Here is a 19,911-nt window from a genome sequence, read left to right on the forward strand (position 1 = left end):
TCCCATTAGGAAGCTCCACGGGGGCAGGGATTTCTGTGTGTTGCTCACTCCCACACCCTGTGCCTGGCGCTTCATAAGCCCTCAATCAAAAGATCTGGAGTGAGTGACTAAATCTTCCCGTCCTGGCCTCTGCCCAGCTAACCAGTCCAGCTGTCCTTCACTCAAATCCAGCCACCCTGGCCACCTGTCCTACACGCTCCTACCTCGGGGCCTTTGCCTGTGCTGTTCCCTCTGCCCGGGATGCTTATCTCCCAGAGGCCAGCACGACCAGCCGGATCTCCTCGGTGAGTCTCCCCGGTCACTCTGTCTGATAGGCTTCCAGGCGCTGCCTCGCCATCACCTTCCTTCACTGCACTAAGGCTGGTGGGAGTTACGTTATTGATCATGTCACTCCCTCGTTGCTGTCTCCCCTCTACGCCGTAAGCTCCATGCGACCAGGGTCCTCCAGCAGCCTGCACTGCATCCCTAGCACCCGAGGACAGGCCTGAGCATGGGGCTGCCCCCAGGACATGCTTGTGGGTGAAGTGAATAAGCAGGAGCTAGCTCCCTGTGTGGCCTCTCACAGACGAGACCCAGCCGCGGTCTTCAGGGACATGTGGAGAGGAGAAGCAGGCGAGGACAGAGGACAAGCATTTTAAGGGCAACAAACGGGGTGCTTACTTGAGGCCTCTCTTGAGTGCGTCAAAGATCTTCTTCACTTGCTGTGGCTTGGGGTCCGGGCAGACAGACCCCTTCCTCAGTGTGCCGTACATCTTGGAGGATTTCGCAGGCATTCGAGACCTCACCGAGTTCCCGTGGATGGACTTTCTGTGAGGAGGGAGGAGGGTCAGAGCAGGGATTTGGGACAAAGCCCTCCCCGGGGGGCAGGCATTTCGGGATCAATGGTCAAACCCCAGGCTGTCAGGAGGCCTGGCTGAGTCCCACCCCATCACCACCAAGCCGTGTGGTCTCAGGCAAGTTGCCAAGACCCTCCGGGCCTCAGTTTCCTCATCTGCAAAATGAGGGCTTGCATTTGAAGATTAAAACAAGACGAAGAAGAACCAGACATGAGACATTAACACAGTGAGAAATACATTGAAGCAGCTCAAAGGCCAAAGCTTTCTGCTCAGTGTGCTCTGTCTATACGGGCAAACAAGCCCGGAGGCCAGATCGTGGCCCGGGCACCTGTTGGCTTTGTCTGCCTGGGATCCATGCCCCTCCGTCTGGAAATAGCACCTCAGTTGTCCTCTGGGGTACCTCCCTAACTCTGCTCTTTATACATGTGGTTTGGAGGGAGGTAGCCTGACAAATCACCACACACGCACACGCACACACACGCACACACACACGCACCTGCACACCCATACACAGCATTCTGAGGCAAACACATGTCCCAGGCCTGGGTTAGTCCACAGACTCCACTCCCCTGGCTCAGGGAGAGGCATGGGACACAAATCTGGCCAGTAACCCTGCCTGGATTTTGGTTCCAAAGTCACAGGCAAGAAAAGAGTTCTTTCTTCTGGCATTGCTATTCTGGGGGAACCTACACCTGGAACTGCCCGCCACGTCCTTTGCATCGTGTAGGGAGAATGAAACTAGCGCAGGGAGAAGCGGGGGGAGGCGGGCCAAACCCACACGACGATGAGTTCCTGGATCTAGCTATGCCTGAAGCTAGACCTGCCCATGGAATTTCAGTTACAGGAGCCAGTTGGTTCTCCTTTTTGCTTAAGCCTACTGGAGTTGGGGGCGTGGGTTGAATGATCCTAAGAACTGGTGTCTCTCGGCAGTGACAGCTGTGTCTCTCAGCCCTTGAGGGATGCACCCGCGTTTCAGGAGTGACTGCAGTCGTACAGGGTGAGGGTCCCCTCGTCCCAGGTCCCAGTACGGGGCTGGCTTTGCTGGCGTCTGAGCCCCTTCTAGAGTCCTCTGATCCTATGCCTTGTCCCGTAGGTGCAAGAGCAGGGCAGCTGACACACTCACCACCAGGCAGACTTCAGTCCATCCTCTAATAAAGACACTGTCTCCCAGATGCCCCTGACACCAGGTGCGGCTTCAGGACTCCCTTCTCACAGAAGAAACAAGGGCGGAAATGACACTCAAAGTAACATCTGGGTCAGTTTCTTAAAGGAGCCGCTACCCTTTCTAAGTTCGGGGGGGGGGGTGGGGGGTGAAGGGGGGGAAGGGGGGAAAAGAGAGAGGTGCGGGGGAGGGGGAGGAGTAGAGGGAGAGAGAAAGGTGGGGGGAGCATGCACAAAGTCGGAGGCGGGGAGGGGTGCAGGGGAGAATAATCAGTCTTATTTAAGTGCCTGTATTTGGGGGAGTTTCTTTGTCAAAGGAATTTCACCTCTACACTAATGCACAAACCGAGCCTCAGTTACTTCTCTGTTAAATGGGAAAACAACAGACCCTAAATCGGGGAGCGGTGCTGAGAATTCTGTTAGACACCAGGTCTAACATTTGGCACAATGGAAACAGTAGGTGCTTGATACATGTTTGCTACTGTTAAAATCAGCACATGCTAACTGTATCATTCCCTGCACCCACAGCCTGGAAAACAGTAGGTGCTCAGTAAAGAGTGAGCTGAACGGGATGAGGGAAATACAGCGTGATGTGGGGACTAGAGGGCAGGGACGTCCAGGAACCCAAGGTGCTCAGACCTCAAAGAACAGGACAAGGGGTCAACCCTAGAAGCGTGTCCTGAGTCGGGGGACAGAGTGAGCCAGGGAGGAGAGGAGGATTGGGGTCTGGAGAGCCCGGCAGGGGGCAAGCAGGACACAGCTTCAGCTCCCTCGGCAGGTCTGAGGGGAGCTCCCTGGCACCCCAGGAGGCTCAGCAGGCAGCCAGGCTGTAGATCCAGCCCCGCCAGCCCCTGCCCAGTCCACACACACACACACACACACACCTGCTGTTGCCTCGAGAGGAGGAGCCGTCCCAGCCACCCCTCCGGCTGGGCTCCTCGCCACGGCCGCGCAGGCACATCACACACCAACACGCTCGAAATAGAGACCCCAGGCCCTGCCTGGATACTGCAGCAAGCGAGGATCTGGGAGGATCGGGGGCCTCGCCCACCTGGGAGCCTGTACTGTCTCATGAGACACAAGCTCCTGGTCAGCCACCCATGTTCCAATCCCAGCCCGAAGTCACAGGTACTTAACATACTGGAGCCTCAGTTGCCCGATTTGTAAAAAGGACTGACCCCACGGCGCAGTCATGAGACAGTCATTCATTCAGCAGATGTTTACTGAGCACTAACTGCACACCAAACAGCACTCTAGGGGCTGGAGGTAAAACAGGGACCAAAACAGACAAAACCCATGTCCCTGTGAGCTGCCAGGCCAGCGAGGGGCGAGGGGGGGGACCACGGGACAGCCAGCACGGGCTCTGGAGCTAGATGCCAGGGTCTCTACGGAAACCCCACTTACAAGCTGTGTGACCTTGGCTAAGTTATTGAACCTCTCTGTGCCTCAGTTTTCTCTTCTGTAAAATGGGCACCAGGGAAAGGGTTGCTACCTGAGAGTTGCATGAGTTAACAAATGGAAAGGGCTTTGAGTAGTGCCCGGCAAAGGGTAAGTGCCGTATACCTGTCGGAGTTAAATAAGATAATAAACATCAGATAGTCCTTAGTGCCAAGGGCAAAAATAAAAGCAGGATGCTAAATTTACATGGGGGTGAACAGGGAAGGCCCCTCCAATCAGCACTGGGCACAAAGCCTGGTCCATCAGCGCTGCTCATCCCTTACCTGCTTTTGCTGTTATTCATACGTTATATGTCAAGGAACACTTTGGGAGGCCCTCGAGAGGGCTGTGCTCCCTCCTCCCTCACCCTGCCTGAGGCCACATCACCCACCTCTTGGAACAGGCCCTCCACAAAGCTGACATCTCCAGGCTGCCAGAGACGGGCAGGGCTGCAGGCTTCAGGGAGGTGGGTTTCAGACCGGCTAGGGGCCCTGGCGGGCGGGCGGGAGGGCAGGCGGGGTAGGCAAGCGACTTTGAAGTGGGGCTGCAGGAGCCCTGCTCACCTGCCAGCTCCCGGAGGTCCACAGTCCCCAGGAGGTGGGTGCCCTTGGCCGGGCCCGCCGCCATCTACCTGGAGACCTCCTCAGCCTCGCTGCTGCAGCTGAGCCTGGCTCCCGGGAAGGCCCGGAGTTCGGGGCTCTTGTCTGAGGTTCCACCGGGCAGGCGCAGGGCCCTGAGTGGTGGCTCAGCCGGGCAAGGCGGTGCTGTATCCTTTGGGTGGCGAAATCAGGCTGCGGGTCTGGCCCAGTGACACAGCTGCAGGGGAGGGAGCAGTCTCCAGGGGCGGATGTTTTACCAGCTCGGGGAGGGCTCAGTCAATGTTAAACAGCCTCTGGCATGCCAGACGGGCACGTGTGTCACCCAGGGGCCCCTGCCCTCACGTGAGGCCACCGGGACGATCCTTCTGCCTGGGGTCGTCGGCACACACTTCGGTGCCTGGCTGTTGCAGGTGCGGGATCCGGAGGCAGGCAGTGGCCATGGGGCAATTATAGGACCAACTGCACACATTTCAGTCCAGGACCCAGTGCGCCAACGGTGTAAGCTAACATTTCCCCCCGCGTCTGGTGGCACTGGGTGGGCGGGGAGGATGTGTAACACGCACAGGGCACGCACCAAGGTTCAAGGCTCGCGTGGGCTAGCCCGTTCCTACACATGGCTGCACCCCTAACTGCTCCTCTTTCTCCGGGCTCCTCTCCTTGAAAATCAAAGGCTACTGCTCAGTTTTCACCCCCATGTGTCCCAGCCATCCCAACAGAGGAATGCCCGACGTGGGTAGGACAGTGGCTCCTAGCTCAGAGGGTGCCCTCCTGACAGCCTGGGGGAGAGCTGACCTGGCAGAGGAGTGGCAGGAGGGGGTTAAGAGCAGCCACGCCTGTGAATGGGGGCAGAATGGGATAGCATCAGGGCCTGGCCCTCTTCTTCCTCTCCCCACCTTATTACATATGGCCTTATATTATATTACTATATATGTATTCGATATGGCCTTAAAATAGCAATCATTCACACCTTAGTGTAAAATTTCCCCACCAGATAGATCACTTCCTCAAGTGAATTCTTTGGTTATGGAATAAAAAGCCACAGCCAGAGTCTAGGGGGTTTCAGGTGCCAGGACAGGGGTGGGGTTTAGGGACAAAAAGCATCAATGAGCCTCAATTTCCTGCTCTCCTCTCTGAGGTTATTTTTGCCTGCCTGCCTCGGCAGTGTGGCTGTGCTTCAGCCTGGTTGGATTACCTGAGAAATAAGGCCAGAAGGTTAGGTCTGAAACCTAATCTAGGCTGTCCAGCCACAGAGCCAAGGGTCCAGACTCCTGGGAGTCGGACAGAGACAGGAAGTTAAAAATAGATGTGCTGGTTCCCTGTCCTCGTGGGCAGCTTCTTCCTCACCCATGGACAAGGGGGCCGAAGAGACTGAGGCCAGATGGTAGTCACTCAGGGACCTCAGAACCCACCCAGGCTGGGAGTTCTCCAGAATTCCCTGAGCGGGGGATCCTCCAGGAGAAGGAGCCCCCAGGAGAGGTCCAGCCATCAGGGTCATCTTTCTCGAACCAAGATGCAGACCTTGCCGGACGTGATCTTGTCCTTGCTGATGGCCAATGAGGCCTCGTGGGACAGGGTCCGATCCCCTCTGTCCTCTTCCCACCCAGAGTGCTGACCCCAGAAATCCCAGAGTGGAGCAGCAAGAGGCCAGGGGCCCACCTTGGGACATTATCTGGGCAGAGTTCCAGACTGGGGCCTGCAGGAACATTCCCATGGATGCAGGAAATCCAGAGGCCCCCAAAGGCCCAGCAGGAGGACAGACGCAGGCAGGACCAGGCACAGAATTCAAGAGATCCAGTGCAAAAGAAAATGAGGGGCCCTTTATTTCAAAACATATTAAGGATTTCGAGACGGCAACAGCAGAGCATTACATCTGAGCACGGGGCCCTGGTGAGCACATACGTGGAACACTCACGCAGCTGGCCTTGGCTGCAGGGTCTGTGGAACACCCCCCTCCAACCTGCCCGTCACTGCAGGAACAAAGTCCCCACTAATTCTGTGTGAATTAGAGAAAGGCCCCTGCCAAGTGGACAAGCTGCACACCAGGGCGCACAGCTTGGGAGGGTTACATGGCTGGACGACCCCTTCGGCTGGGTGACCCGCACAGCTGTCCTTAGCAGCCCTGATTACAGACCCCGTGGGGTGGGGGCCCTAATGAAGCCCAGCAGAGGCAGCTGGGGAGTGGTTCCATCAAGGAACATCATCATTCCCTGGCCAGTTTACTTAGCCCCTCTCAGCAGCACTTATGGAGTGCCTACTGTATGCCTTCCCACTTATGGAGTGCCTACTGTATGCTTTCCGCACAGTGGTATCCACACTTCCTCCTCTTGGAGGCTGGGAGTTGGGTGGGGGGGCACCTGGGCACTCGCTCCCTCTGGGAATTTCCATTTCTGGTGCTTCAGCCCCTTCGGAGGCTCCCCTTGCCCTAAAGATGTCCTCACTGTCTCCCACAAAGCCCTGCAGTCGTCCCTCTCTCACTTCTATCCCACAAGACAGCCACACACCCACTTTCTGTGCCTCAAAACTCATCCCCACCTCAGGACCTTTGCACTGGCAGCCTCCTCCACCTGAAAGACTTCCCCAGCCCCGCCCACTGTCTGCACAAAATAGGCAACTTTTCTCTCTGGCCTTAAACGTGCCACTGCCTCATTGAGAGCCTCCTCTGAGACCCCTGCTGCCCTCCCACAGCCCCCTGTTTTAATTCGCTCACCGCACTTGCCACCAGCTGAATCCATCCTGATTACAGTTTGGCTTCTTGTTCACTGCCCTGACAGGAGGGTGGGGCCTGGGTCTGTCCCCAGAGCCTGGAAGCTGGCCTGGGCCGAGTAGGCGCTCCATAAATATTTGTGTAATGAACTAGGGATTCCTAAGGGTGTGTCCAACTGGGACACTCCAGGATTTCGGCCCTGAGGTGCCTCTCCCCCCGCAGGTACGTGCTGGAACTGAGTGGGCAGCTGGGAGAGCCTGACCTCAGGGGCCAGGCATCACTGGGGATGGAGAGGGCAGCTGTGGAACCCCAGGGAGGAGCCGTAGTCTGGGGCTCAGGTGGTCCACCCCAGGACATGACAGTGAAGCCAAGGCCCAAAGGAGATTAAGCAGCAACCGGCCAGGTAAACAGGAGTGGGAAGAGAGGCCCAGGTGGAGGACACTGCCTGCACTAAGGCCTGGAGGGGAGAGAGGTCACTGTGGCAAAAGCAGAGGATTTAAAAGGAGGGTGGCCAGCCGGATCACGGGGAGCCATTTGTTAGGCCACGTGACAGGACTGGATTGTATTCTAGGTGGATGGGAACCTGTGGAGGGCTTCAGGCAGGAGAGGGCTATGACGAGATTTGGTTGTTGACTGACAACCTGACCAACCAGGTTCGGAGCCCCGCTTGGCTGGGAGTCCTGCCTGTTACCACATTGGCTCGGACAGGCAGATATTCGGGTCCCTCAGGATGCCCGCAGGACAGCCCCACAGGCCAGGCCTGCTAGCCGGCAGACAGCACCCCCAGGCTTGCACCGTGCCTGCTAGGAAGCCCAGGACCAGGTGGTGGCCCCAGGAGTGGAAACGAACCTTCCTCCTGGGGATTACCTGCAGCTAGAGGAAACACATGGAGAGCCATGAACTCGTGTCTGGAGGGTCCACACTGACCCCAGGCCCATCTCTGTAGAGGCTGCTCCTCTTCCTTCGAAAATTCCCCTCAAGCCCCCGCCGTGCACCAGCATGTGTTGGCTGCTGGCCGTGTGTCACCCCATTGTACTCTCATGACAGCTCTGTGGGGGAGGGACACTCATGATCCCCATTTCAGATGAGGAAACCGAGACTCAGAGGTGAAGTCACCAGCCCCAGGTCACAGAGCTGGGATAGGTGGCCCCGCGTCCCATTCTGTCAAACAGGAAGAACATTCTATCCTAACCCCGCCCCCAGGAGACTAAGTTCCAGTTCTGAACCCGTCTTGCTGTGTGACCTTGGGTGAGCAGCTCCACCTCTCTGAGCCTGTTTTCTGATTGCCAGGTGGGCCTGATAAGCTCAGGCAGATCGGACTTCCAGGACCAACTGAGATGATACCCATTCGGGTCTCAAGGACATTACAGGTTTCTCCCAGCACCCAGTGTCACACACGTACTCACGCACACGCGCGCACACTGTGCTGGGCTGCAGGCCTGGCAGGAGAGCGAGCCTCGGGGTCACAGGCAGCAGAAGACCAACCAGCCCCGCACCCTCCACCGGGGCAGAACTTACGCGATCCTCCGGCTCTGCGCGCTGCTGAAGCCCGCGAAGGAGGCGCTCCGGCCCACGACCCCCACGGCCCCCGCGTCCCCGGAGGACAGGAACCGCAGCCTCACCGACATGGCCGTCACCTCTACGGGGAGAGGACAGGAGAGTCAGCCTCGCACGGCCACCTGGTGAGTGCTGCCCGTGGCCGGCCCCCCTCCACCATGGCCCCCAAGGTCCTTACAAAAGCCGCAGAGAGGGGCAGCTGGTCCTATCCCCAGCTGACAGAGGAGAGAACTGAGGCTCATTGAGGTTAGGGAACCTGCCTGGGGCCAGTGGGAGGAGCGAGATTCGAACCCAGGTCTCTGTACTCTGCGCTCAGGTCCTTAATGCCTGAGCAATACTGAGCTGTCCAGCAGGGGGGAGTCTGCTCCTCCTGAAACCTGCCGCCCGCTCAGCTACTCCTCTCTGCCGGTAACCCCCACCCCCCTCCACAAACCCTCACTGAGTGCTGTGTACCAAACACAGTGCTGGAGACATGCACTGAGCAACACAGGCAAAGCCCTCACCTCCAGGGCTCCCAATCTAGCAGGGAGGCTGATGAGCTACCAGTTAGAGTAGGAAGTCTCTAGCGAAGTGACAGGGGAGCCCAGGGGCTACCTGACCTCGCCATGGAGGAGGCCACCAAGTACTGAGAAGGAAAGACAGACGAAGGGGAGGGGAGGGAAGGGTATCTGAGGCGGAGGGAACAGCATGGGCAAAGGCCTGGGGGTGCAGAGGACGTGGTGTCTTCCAGAAACAGAAAGCAGTACAGTGGGTTGGGACGTGACTCCAGGCGAGGCTGGAGAGGCCAGCAGAGTGCAGGTCATGGGGGGCCTTGGTAACCCCAGGGAACGGTTTGGCCTTGCAGTTGGGCCAGGGTGACTGGGAGCCATGAGAGGGTTTTGACCAGGGGTTGACAAAGCCCAGCTCACAGGAGGCCAGGCTGCAGGCATCCCAGGCCTCCAGAATCCCCGGCTCCATTGCCCCGTCTCTGACCCAGGCTGCAATGAGGCCCGCCTAGAACCCTGGCTGTCCTGTCTTTTTTCCAAACTACCTCTCGGTTCCCTTGGGAATATTGCCCAGTGTCTTCCAAGCACCCAATGAGCAGAAGGTTCTTCGTATCTAACCTAAATCTCTGCAGCTACAGTTTCATACCTTGCTCCTCAGCCAGCGTGGAGTCAGTCCAAGGATTCCAGGGACCCTACTGCCCAAGCCACACCTCTAAACAAGCTCCAGGCACCACCTCCCTCCACCCGCATCCCGGCATCCCTTCTCCGGCCAGCTGAGTCCAGCGTCCATGCCTTTGCTCCTACTGGGGCCTCCCCCTGGAATAACGTTCTCTTTCAAGCCACATCTCCAGCGTCCCGTCCTGCGTTTTGCATGTGGTCAGCCCCTGCCATAGGCCCCACAGCCCCCCTGGCAGATCTTTGCGGCCCCACGGGCCTCCTCCCCCCGTACGTCCCCCACCCACTCCGTGTGTGCTGTACATAGGCGAGAGCTGGAAACAAAAAGAAACCCAGACCTGAGCTCAAATCCCAGCTGTGCCACTCACTGGCTCTGGGCCTCCGTGGTCACAGTTGCAAAGTGGGAAGTCAGAAAAGGACCCGGGAGACAAGGTGCGGAGGGCGCACAGTGCAAAGGGGCCGCTCGGGAAGAGCTGGTTGTGTCCGTGCGGTTGCTGCCCGGGGCCGCAGCTCTGGAGGAGACTACAGACGCAGATGAGCCCGGTGAGCTCCCTCCAGCCCTGACGGGGCGGCCGAGCTGGCGAGCGTTTGCTGAGCACCCACTGTGTGGCGAGCCCCGGCGCCCGGGATCGTCACATGCTGTTTGTGGGTCTGTGAACACCAGCCCTGTTGGGAGCCATTCTCTACCAAGTGCTCGTTGTGAGGCCGACCCTGCGCAAAATGCCTCATGGAAACTCTCTTATTAAATCTCCACAACCCCTGAGGCGTAGGAGCTGTTGCTGACCACGCTGACAGACGAGGACCTGAGGCCCAGAGAGGGGACGAGACTGGCCCAGGAAGCCAGCGTGGAAGCGGCAGAGACACATTTGGAAGCTGAGTGTGACGGCTTGTGGACGCCACCGCTCCTTCCTGTGCGCGGTCAGGCGTCCCTCCTCTAGGAGATGCCCCAGCCCCCCAAGGAGGTCCCCAGTGTCCCCACCTGGGCTGGGCGGCTGCCAGCCCGGGCCAGCTCACAAGCGTCCATTGGTAGCCTGAAATCGGCCGCGGTAGGAATATCTGCACCCTGGCTGTTGGCAGGTGCTACAGATTTGCTTTTTGGGGTTCCCCACCCCGGCAGGTTGTTAAACATTTATCAGCACAGCGTTGCCCCACGAGTATCAGTACGAGCTCAGGGTGGCACTGGGAACCTTCTCAAATTCTTGAGAGCCCCCCAGCCAAGCCGGGCAAGGGAATGAGGAGGGGGGAGCAGGGAGGGAGATCACCAAGGTCACTGGTTGGGGCGAGCACTCTGGCACCAGCCTGGCGGCTGGGGGGCTGGAACGCCCTTCCCCAAGCCTCCCTGCTCTGCTAGTTACAGTGGACTGTGAATGGTGACTTCCCTGTCTCCCCCACTAGACAGAGAGCAACTTGCAGGCGGGGCTGGAGTGTTCCCTGGTGCTTGGAAGATTCACAGCACATCCTCATGGGCCCAGAGAACAAGGCCTGACAGGCTGGGGCCGCTGCCCCCACTGTACCAGCCTGCACAGCCCCCTGGTGCCAGATAAGCAGAAGGATAAGGATAAGAATTTCCACTAAGTGCTAGACAGACTCCAAGGCAAGGGCTGACAAACATTTTCTGTAAAGGACCAGATACTAAAGTTTTTGGCTTTGCAGGCCATATACTCTTTGTCACAACTACTCAGCCCTCTTGTTCTAGTACAAAAGTAGCCACAGACATTACGTAAATGATGAGCATGGCTACGTTCTCATGCAACAGTACTTACAAAAGCTGCAGCTCTTACTGAATGACTCCTGGGTGGCCAGCACTCTGCCCGCTATCTGCTCTAAGGGCCTCAGATCTCATTTAATTCTCCCAAGATTATAGGAAGTAAGTACCCTTCATATCCCCATTTTACAGAAAAAGAAATCGAGGCTCAGAGAGGAGAGGAAAGGACTCATCCAAGGTCACACAGGTAGGAGATGCCAGCGCTGGGATTTGGACCTGAGCATGACAGGCCTTAGAAGCCTGGCTGCTTCATGCTAGGCTACACCTGCCCCCCAGGGGCTGGGCTGAGGACATGCTCCCACCCCTGAGCTAGACCCACACTGAAGGGGAGAGAAGGGGGCCCCAGAATGGAAGCAGGTCATGAAAGACACCTGCCAAGCTAGAAACATAGCCAGCAGTGAGCTGGGGGTGGCCAAGAAACATCGAGCCCCATCCCCTGCAGGCTTCAGGGTGTCCCCGTGGGCCTCTTGGGACCAGCATCAGCTCCCAGTCAGCTCAGCTGCTCCAGAAGTGGGGCCAGCAGCCCTCTCCCAAGGCTCTGATGGGGCTAACCCTGGTGGTTGACCAGTTGACCTCTGCAATCTCACCCCGTTGGGTTTCTTTCTTTTTTTTTTTTTTTAAGATTTTATTTATTTATTTGACAGAGACAGCGAGACAGGGAACACAAGCAGGGAGAGTGGGAGAGGGAGAAGCAGGCCTCCCGCCGAGCAGGGAGCCTGATGCGGGGCTCGATCCCAGGACCCTGGGATCATGACCTGAGCCGAAGGCAGATGCTTAACGACTGAGCCACCCAGGCGCCCCCCCTGTTGGGTTTCTTATTGCAAAAGCATCTCCCTTCTTGTGGACTGGGGATGGGGTGGCCAGGCTGAGACCCCTGGAATCTCAGGAGCCTTCAGTGGGTGGCTCCTGACAAGCCCCCATGAATGTTGGTCACTTCTGACCAAGGCTCATATTCCTGACGTTGAATCATTGACACAACAGGGGCACCGACCACTCAGAACAGAGACCGGGCACCTTGGAGACCCCACGCCTCCCCCTCCCCCGCGGTGGCTGGCATTCATCCTTTCGCCACTAGATTGTGGGCAGGTCTAGGAAGTCCCTGGGGAGGGACACTCAGGAGGCTCAGGCCAGCTCCGGACAGCCGGCCCTCTGCAGGGCATGAGAGACAAGCCAGAGACCTCGCTGGGCCCCTGGGCAGAGGAGAGAGGCACAGAAGTCATGCAGGTCCCAAACCTTTGATGGCAGACAGGACTGCGTCTTCCCCGCACGTCCCTCGCTGCCTCTCTGGCCGGGCACCCCGGGCAGCGCTCACCTAGACGGATGGCTCGGACACAGCTGGTGAGTGCGGCTGGGGCATGACAGCTGGAGGGGCTTCTCACCCAGTCAGCTGCTCCCCAGACTCAGGCCCAACGTCCTGGGCCTCCGCCCCGGGGTGCGGCTGGAGGGAGCCCGAGCCCACTCCGCTAAATCTGTCCAGCTCACTGCCGGCCAGAGCCGCCCGCCGGCCCAGGGAACCTACAATTTCACCTCATTTGGAGGTGATGCTTCTAAATTTAACAGCGTGGGCTCTCAGGGCTGGGTGGCTTTTATGCCTGAGTCCCTCACTTAGGGCTCTTTTATATCCGCTCAAATGCCAGGCAGGGCTTTGTTTGCTTATAGGAGTTTCCAAAATAGACCGTTTGGTTTAGCACGAAAGGAAATGGCAAAATAGCCCAGGATGAGGAATGTTGAGTTTATACCTAAGAGGGATGGGCGGAGGAGGCCGCTCTGGGAACCAGACTGTCTGCGCCTGATGGAGGCCAGCTCCCTCATTTCACCGTGAACGTGCCCAGAGTGGTCACCTGACTGGCCCTGGTGGCCCAGCGCTGAACGGAAGGGCTGTAAGAGTCCACACTCCTCCCCCCGCCAGCACAGTCCCCAGCTCCACGGCTGCAGCCCCCTCCAGACCGTGGCCTCTCCCTCCGTGGCATGCTCTTCCTGCAGGTCTCCCCTGATGCTCCCTGCCAGCTTTTAGGTCCCAGCAAAAAGGCCACCCCCTCAGAGAGGCCCTCTCCCCTCCCCCTGTTTCAGATCCTTTGGGCAACTCCTAGCCATCCCAAATTGTCTCATCAGTCTGCTCGGTAGTTGTGCGGCCCCCTTCCACGAGTCCCAGCTCCACGGGGCAGGGACTTTCTGGTCTTGCTCACAGCTGTCTGTCCAGGACCTCACCAACCAGGGGGTGCCCCAGAAGTACTGGTTCATAAGTGACTGCTTGAATAAATGAACAATTGAAGGACGTCTCTTCAGAACTGTGCCTTCACTTTATTTGTTCCTTCAACATACATGTATTGAGTGCCTACTGAATGCAGGCACCGGGCATACGGCTGTGAACTAATCCAGCGGGAGACAGGAATTAGGACATGAAGAAATGAGGCTGGACCGTAACAGGGAACAAGAGGCCTGGGGAGCTGACAAGGACCCCTAACCCAGCCAAAGGAGAGTGACTGGGGAGACCCCTTGGGGGAAGCGATATGTTGAAATCTAAAGGAGGGGGGTGCCTGGGTGACTCAGTCGTGAAGCGTCTGCCTTCGGCTCAGGTTATGATCCCAGGGTCCTGGGATCGAGGTCCGCATTGGGCTCCTTGCTCAGCGGGAAGCCTGCTTCTCCCTCTCCCACTCCCCCTGCTTGTGTTCCCTCTCTCGCTGTGTCTCTCTCTGTCAAAATAAAATAAATAAAATCTTAAAAAAAAAAAAAAAGAAATCAAAAGGAGGAAGAATTGGCAGAGAGAGAGGATGGGCTGGAAGAGTCTGCCAGGTGTCAGGAACAACATGTGCAAAGGCTCAGAGGCAAGAGATAGGGTCAGTTAGATGAACTTAGTTCAGTGTGTGTGGCTAGAGTATGGAGGGGCTAGTGGGGACCAGACCTTTGTGGGGGTGGGGGTTTAAGCTGCATCTGGGACAAGTAGGCAGGACAGGCCTCTGGCACCCACTGGCTCCAGTAATGGCACCCTCTGAGTTCATTCACTTACTCAGTATGCCCCCCGGCACACCTTGCCAGACAATGCTGTGTCTCAGTAGACAATGAACGAGTGCTTACTGCATGCAGGCCCTCAAACACGGCACCTCCATCCAGGGGTTGGGGGCAGTCATACTGGGGAGACCTCTACTCCTTTGGCCCAAGGTCTGTGTCTCCTGGGCTAGCACAGACCACCATTTATTGGAAAACTCGGACACCCTGAACGGCCTATCCAGCTTGAGCTGGGTTTTTGCCCTCCGTAGGCAATCCCTGACCCACCCACCCCTTGCTTCCCCCACAAACAAGACCCAGACATTTGATAGTCCGCTGAGAGGGAAAACCCCATAGCCAGCCCACGGAGGACAGAGGCCACGTTAGCTCTGACACCTGCCACTTGGGCTCCCCTTCTCTCCGCTCAGCCCAGTGGGCCCCACTCCTACCGGGTGCTTCCAGATGCTTCTCTCCCTGCTGCTAGGAATCTGCTCACCTCTCCTGAGCCAGGGAAGCAGGCCCAGGGGGTCTGCACGTGATCTTGAATAAGTTCCCTCCCCTCTGAGCCTCTGTCTCCCTGTCTGTAAAGTGGGAACACTGGGCTAGGGTTCAGGGTCCCCCAAGCGCAGGCCACTCTGGGCCAAGTGAGGAATTCACAGTAGACACCGCGACTCACTTGCCTTAGTCCCTTTTCTGTCCTGGCTCCCCAGCAATCTGATACTTGTCACCCCCCTGTTCAGCCGAGCACAGAGCTGGCCCCAGGCACAGGGTGATGGGCAGGAGAGGGAGGAGCTCAGATTTATTCAGGTTTCTTGTTGAATTTCTTTTAAGGTAACCTCCTATTTAGAGCAAACTGTCTTCTGTATGATATAAAGTGGGTTTGGTTTTTTTTTAAATAATAGCATATTTAAATGAAGAGTAATGGATTTGAAGGACAATTGGTTTAAGTAGAGCAGGTAGGAACCCAGCTTCTTGGCAGCCCACATTTCTGGGTCCTACCATGGAAATAGAACCAGGAGCCGGGGGGAAGGGGCGATGGGAAACCCAGTTGTATCTCTGCAGATGGCCTGATGGAGAGCCAGATGAGCAGACAGCACTGGTTTCTAGTGGACGAGAAGAGCAAGCAGCTCCTCAGGGAGCCCTAACTGTCCCCCCAGAGTTCATTGTCCCAGGGCTGCAAGGCAAATGGAAACTTACTGATGGTTCAAGACCAGGCATGGGAGTCAGGCTCCAGGATCCAAGAGGGTCCCTTCCCTCAGTTTATCACACAGTCTACGGCTTCCTGTGACCTTCCTGCCCAGGGCAGTCCTGTAAGATGTCCATGACCTGCTCCAGCTCAGGCCCGGAGGCGCAAAGGGACCAGTCACGTGGGTGGACAGGTGGGCCATCTCCTCGGGCTTCACAGCGCACCTGTGACCATTTCACAGATGAAAACCCTAGGTAAGGCCACAAATGGCCAAGTGCAAGGGAGAAGTTCAGTAGCCCAAATGGCTCAGCCACAAGGAGGAAATATATGTGGCCATAAGAGTTGGGAATATGATTTTGAGGAATAATGACATGGGACAATATAAGATGTTCAAAGTAAGATGTTGAGCAAAAAGACCAAGAGGTAAACTATATACGACATGGTCTCAGTTTTATTTTTGAGATGATACCTTACCGATGTTTTGCAATGGACATGCATTCCCTCATAATTAGAAAAAAAAAAATGTTAATTTGAAGAAAACAGAACACATGGTTACCATGTCCTTGATTGCATAGTAATTAAGCTGCAGGGCTGACTGTACATCCTTCTGACCTAGAGAATGTGGCTTTTCAGGATGAACCTGGGGTCAAAGGAGAAACTTTCCAAGAAAGAAAGAAAGAGAGAGAGAAAGAGAGAAAAAGAGAGAGAGAGAGAGAGAGAGAGAGGAAAATTTCTTTTTTTAAGGCCCACAAACATTATCTACACTCCCAGCTAACTCCACTGGGCTTTTATGAGGTAAAGATGACTCATGAATTTCTGTGAAATATCCAGAGGGTGTTTGGACTTAAATGGCCCCCTCACTGATCAGATCACCATGAACATGCTCCCATCACATGCTCTTATCACCCCCGTGCAGCCCGGGGCACTTGGAGGAGACTGGCAACTCTTTGGGGAAGGAGCCTCCTAGGGCCACCGCGGGGGGTGAGAGTGTCTGTGCAGCTGGGAGCACGTGGCTGGGAAAGACAGGGCCTGGATGCAAGATAACAGAGATGGGGAGACAAAAGCTGATCCTCTGGGAAGCACCAGAGGGGCAGCTGAATCCCCTCTCAAATGCTGCCTCCATGCTGGTCTGCGGCTGGAGGGCCAGCTCTAGAAACAGGCTGGCTGAGGGGTGCCTGGGGGGTCAGTTAAGCACCTGCCTTCGGCTCAGGTAGGAAGGAAGGAAAGAAAGGAAAGGAAGGAAGGATAGAAAAAAGAAAGGAAAGGAAAGGAAGAAAGAAAGAAAGAAAAAGAAAAAGGAAGGAAGAAAAGAAAAGAGGCTGGCTGGGAGGACCCGAGATGGAGGGATGGTGTAGACAGACCCCTCCTGGCGCTGACCTCATTGGCAGGTGGGGGTGAGGCCAAGCAGGGGTCACTGTTCCTGGCCAAGCACCTCTGTTTGATGTCAAAAACCTAGAGCAGTAACGTTGCTAATGAAAACCAGCAGTTTGAGAACACTTACTGTGTGCGCAGGCCCCGTCCTGAGAATTAACTCATTTCCTCCCTGGTACCCAGAAAGTCTGGCCTCCGTGGCACCCCTTACTGTATCCTGGACACTGGGCTGAGAGCTGGACACACGGCATCTCTCCATAGCACCCCTTTGAGGTGGGCATTGCTACCACCCCCATTTTACAGACTGGGAAACTGAGGCTTGTAGAGCTGAAGTGGCCGGAACTTGCAAGGGGCAGCATCATGTCATCAATAATTCACCTTCAAACACGGGTGTGGGCAGCGTGCCTCTGCTGTGTGCATACCTCACCCACACCCTGGCCGTGACCGAGCAACGCGTGTGGGACCCTACCCAGAAGCCCTCACCACCCAGTGGGTGTGGGAGGGTCTCGGCCTCAGCACCACTGACACTTTGGGCCAGATCATTCTTCCTGTCCTGTGTGTTTCTCACCGCTGGGGAGCAGGGGGCCGGCCCCCTACAGTGTGACAACCGAGGGTGTCCGCAGACATGGCCACATGTCCCCTGGGAGGCAGAATCGCGGCCGGTGGGAACCACTGGGTCAAAGGCGGCACTTCCACTCTGCGCTCGAGGGCTCGTGATTTAGCATCGTGGGCGTTAGGGATCATTTCCATGGCTGCAGGTAGTGGTCGTGAAGGGACTATATTCCATTGGCTACAAATATTTGCGGCTTTTCACCCCCACATGAATAAGGTGTGGGAATCCGGGGCGGGGGGGGGTGGCCCAGCAGCCCAACAGCTTCAGAAGGGGCCCTGGGGCCGCAGCCTCTGCCACCCCCGCCCCATGCGGGCACCTGCACACGCCCACCTCACACCAGCCGGGATGTGGACAAGGGCCTGGGGCCTGAGAGTGAGGGCTGGAGCTCGGAGGAGAGCTTGGTGGCCGCCCCGGGGCGCTTGCTGTAACCTCAGGGCTCTGCATGAGACCCGCCTTCTTTGCGACCCCCGCCTGGCAGCGGAGAGAGACCCAAAGGCAACCTACTCGTTTTATCCAAAAGACCCGACCACTGATGAACACACACTGGTTTGGGTCCACTTAACACAGGCAGGATTCAGATTCAAACCCGTGGGCCTCCTCGGCCCGCCACCCCGCACTGGATGAACTGCTCGAATTCTCCACAGTCAGGGACACAGACCCTCCCCCCTGCTCCCCGACACCACTGGACCTCAGAGCAGCCTCTCCGAACCTGGCAGGGGGCTGAGCCAGAATGTCATTCCCGAGGAGCAGCTAGGCGCCCTTCCCTGGGCCGACGTCATGGGGGGTGGGGGGGGTGGGGGACTTGTGCGCGGGGCCCACGGAAATGGTTGGATTACTTTTAAAATCAGAAGGTAAGAAATGAACTTGTAGGGGGCGCCTGGGTGGCTCAGATGGTTAAGCGTCTGCCTTCGGCTCAGGTCATGATCCCAGGGTCCTGGGATCGAGTCCCACATCAGGCTCCCTGCTCCTTGGGAGCCTGCTTCTCCCTCTGCCTCTCTCTCTCTCTGTCTCTGTCTCTCATGAATAAATAAATAAAATCTTTAAAAAAAAAAAAATGAAATGAACTTGTAGGTTAAACAAAATGTTTTATTATATGGTGTCGTATATGTGTTACCATTTACATATTAATAGCATGTATTTTTTTATATAATTCATCCATCCTTATACCAATTCAGTTGTAACATACACGATTTAATATTTCTTTTGGAGGAAGAGTCCCGCGAAAGCCAAGGTGCTGGGGGCTCAAGAAAGTCATCAGGGACCCTGCGCTTTGCCCTCTGCTAGCCCTCCCTTGAATGGGTCTGCCTCCAGAACAATGCTGTTACTCTCACCCACAGACCCCCTCTCCTGCGCCTTCTCCACCCACACCTTTCTTACACAGACCGAGCAAGCCCATCTGGCCTCCCTCCCCCTGCTGGGGGTCATCCTCCACTCTCCTCAGCCTCGCCAGCCTGGCCAGCCTAGCTGAGACAGAGGGGCCCAGAGAGCTGGGTGGGGGGCCTTGCGCTTAACCTGAATACGCTCTTTTGACCCTCACCAAAAGGTTATGCTTTACGGCCCACTTTGTCCTGTTTTGGCCCTTAGGATCTAGAAGTTCCAGCCCAGGCAGCCTGGCTTCCAATTCAGCCTCTTAACCACAGGCCTTCACTGCCTGCTTTCTGGAATTGGCGGGGACTTTGCTGATGTCATTGAGCCTTGGATCCACCCCTACCCCCAGGCTCTCACTGAGCACTGTTTAGATTCTCCTCTTCTTGGAGGGTTGGATCCCTTCCTCCTCCCACCTCACAACCATGTTGTTCTGTGGGGTATGGGCAAGTGGGCTTTTTCACCCTCCTTTCCCTGATTCCTCATGAGATCGAGTATTCTATATGCTCATTATCTTAGGGTCTCCTCTTCTGAGACTTGTCAGTTCATATTCTTTTGTCCCAGTTACCTAGCTTTTTCTCAGTGACTTCTAGTTTTCTCCCAGCCCCTCATTCACCTTTTATCTTGTTCTTAATGATGTGTGTGTGTGTGTGTGTGTGTGTGAGTGCATGTAACAGAAGTTCCAAATATTTATGTGACCAGATCTGTCAACATTATCCTTCTATGTTGAAAGAGTTTGGAACCTGCTTCCTGCACCTCTAAGATTAAGTTTCTACTCTGTAGCCCACTGAAATCTAGCTCCCTGGGTGAGAATTTTATCTTCCCAGACAGCCTGTAAAGTCCGCAAGAGCATCTCCCTCCTCCGTAGAAGCCCTTGGCCAAGAGATTGCAAGGTCTGCTCTGCTTCTCAGAAACACCCTGAATCAGTCCCCTCCTTTGCACCCCCCTCCCCCAGGGCCAAGCCCCTCTCACCTCTCTGGTCTTCACTGGTCTCTCTGCCTCCACCTGGCCCTCTGCCCCAACCTGAAAACCAGAATAGCATTTAAAAATGTCCATCAGGTTTCTGACACCCCTCCCCAGGCTTGCAGCTTCTAGACGCACCTAGAACTAAAATCTCACGGCTGGAACTGTACCCACAAGGCTCTGAAGAGAGGCCTCGTTCCGGGGTGCCT

At 56.4% G+C, this 19,911-nt stretch overlaps 1 protein-coding gene across 2 annotated transcripts in view; it reads right to left on the reverse strand.

The window, feature by feature from the left end:
- RIPOR3 (RIPOR family member 3) overlaps positions 1 to 19,911 on the reverse strand; it is a 74,787-nt gene that overhangs the window by 21,915 nt on the left and 32,961 nt on the right. Inside the window, exons 2-4 of one of the 2 annotated variants that reach the window (XM_035025403.1) lie at positions 19,712 to 19,762; positions 8,256 to 8,376; positions 661 to 807 (exon numbers count right to left, since the gene is read on the reverse strand). In XM_035025403.1, coding sequence (XP_034881294.1) covers positions 661 to 807; positions 8,256 to 8,365 — 257 coding nt within the window. In that variant the 5' untranslated portion in view covers positions 8,366 to 8,376; positions 19,712 to 19,762. The remainder of the gene's footprint in view (positions 1 to 660; positions 808 to 8,255; positions 8,377 to 19,711; positions 19,763 to 19,911) is intronic. The other variant, XM_035025402.1, reaches the window with a different exon arrangement.

Source organism: Mirounga leonina, unplaced genomic scaffold, assembly GCF_011800145.1.
Source record: "Mirounga leonina isolate KUSES-001 unplaced genomic scaffold, KU_Mleo_1.0 Mir_195, whole genome shotgun sequence".
In the NCBI taxonomy this organism is placed as follows: domain Eukaryota; kingdom Metazoa; phylum Chordata; class Mammalia; order Carnivora; family Phocidae; genus Mirounga; species Mirounga leonina.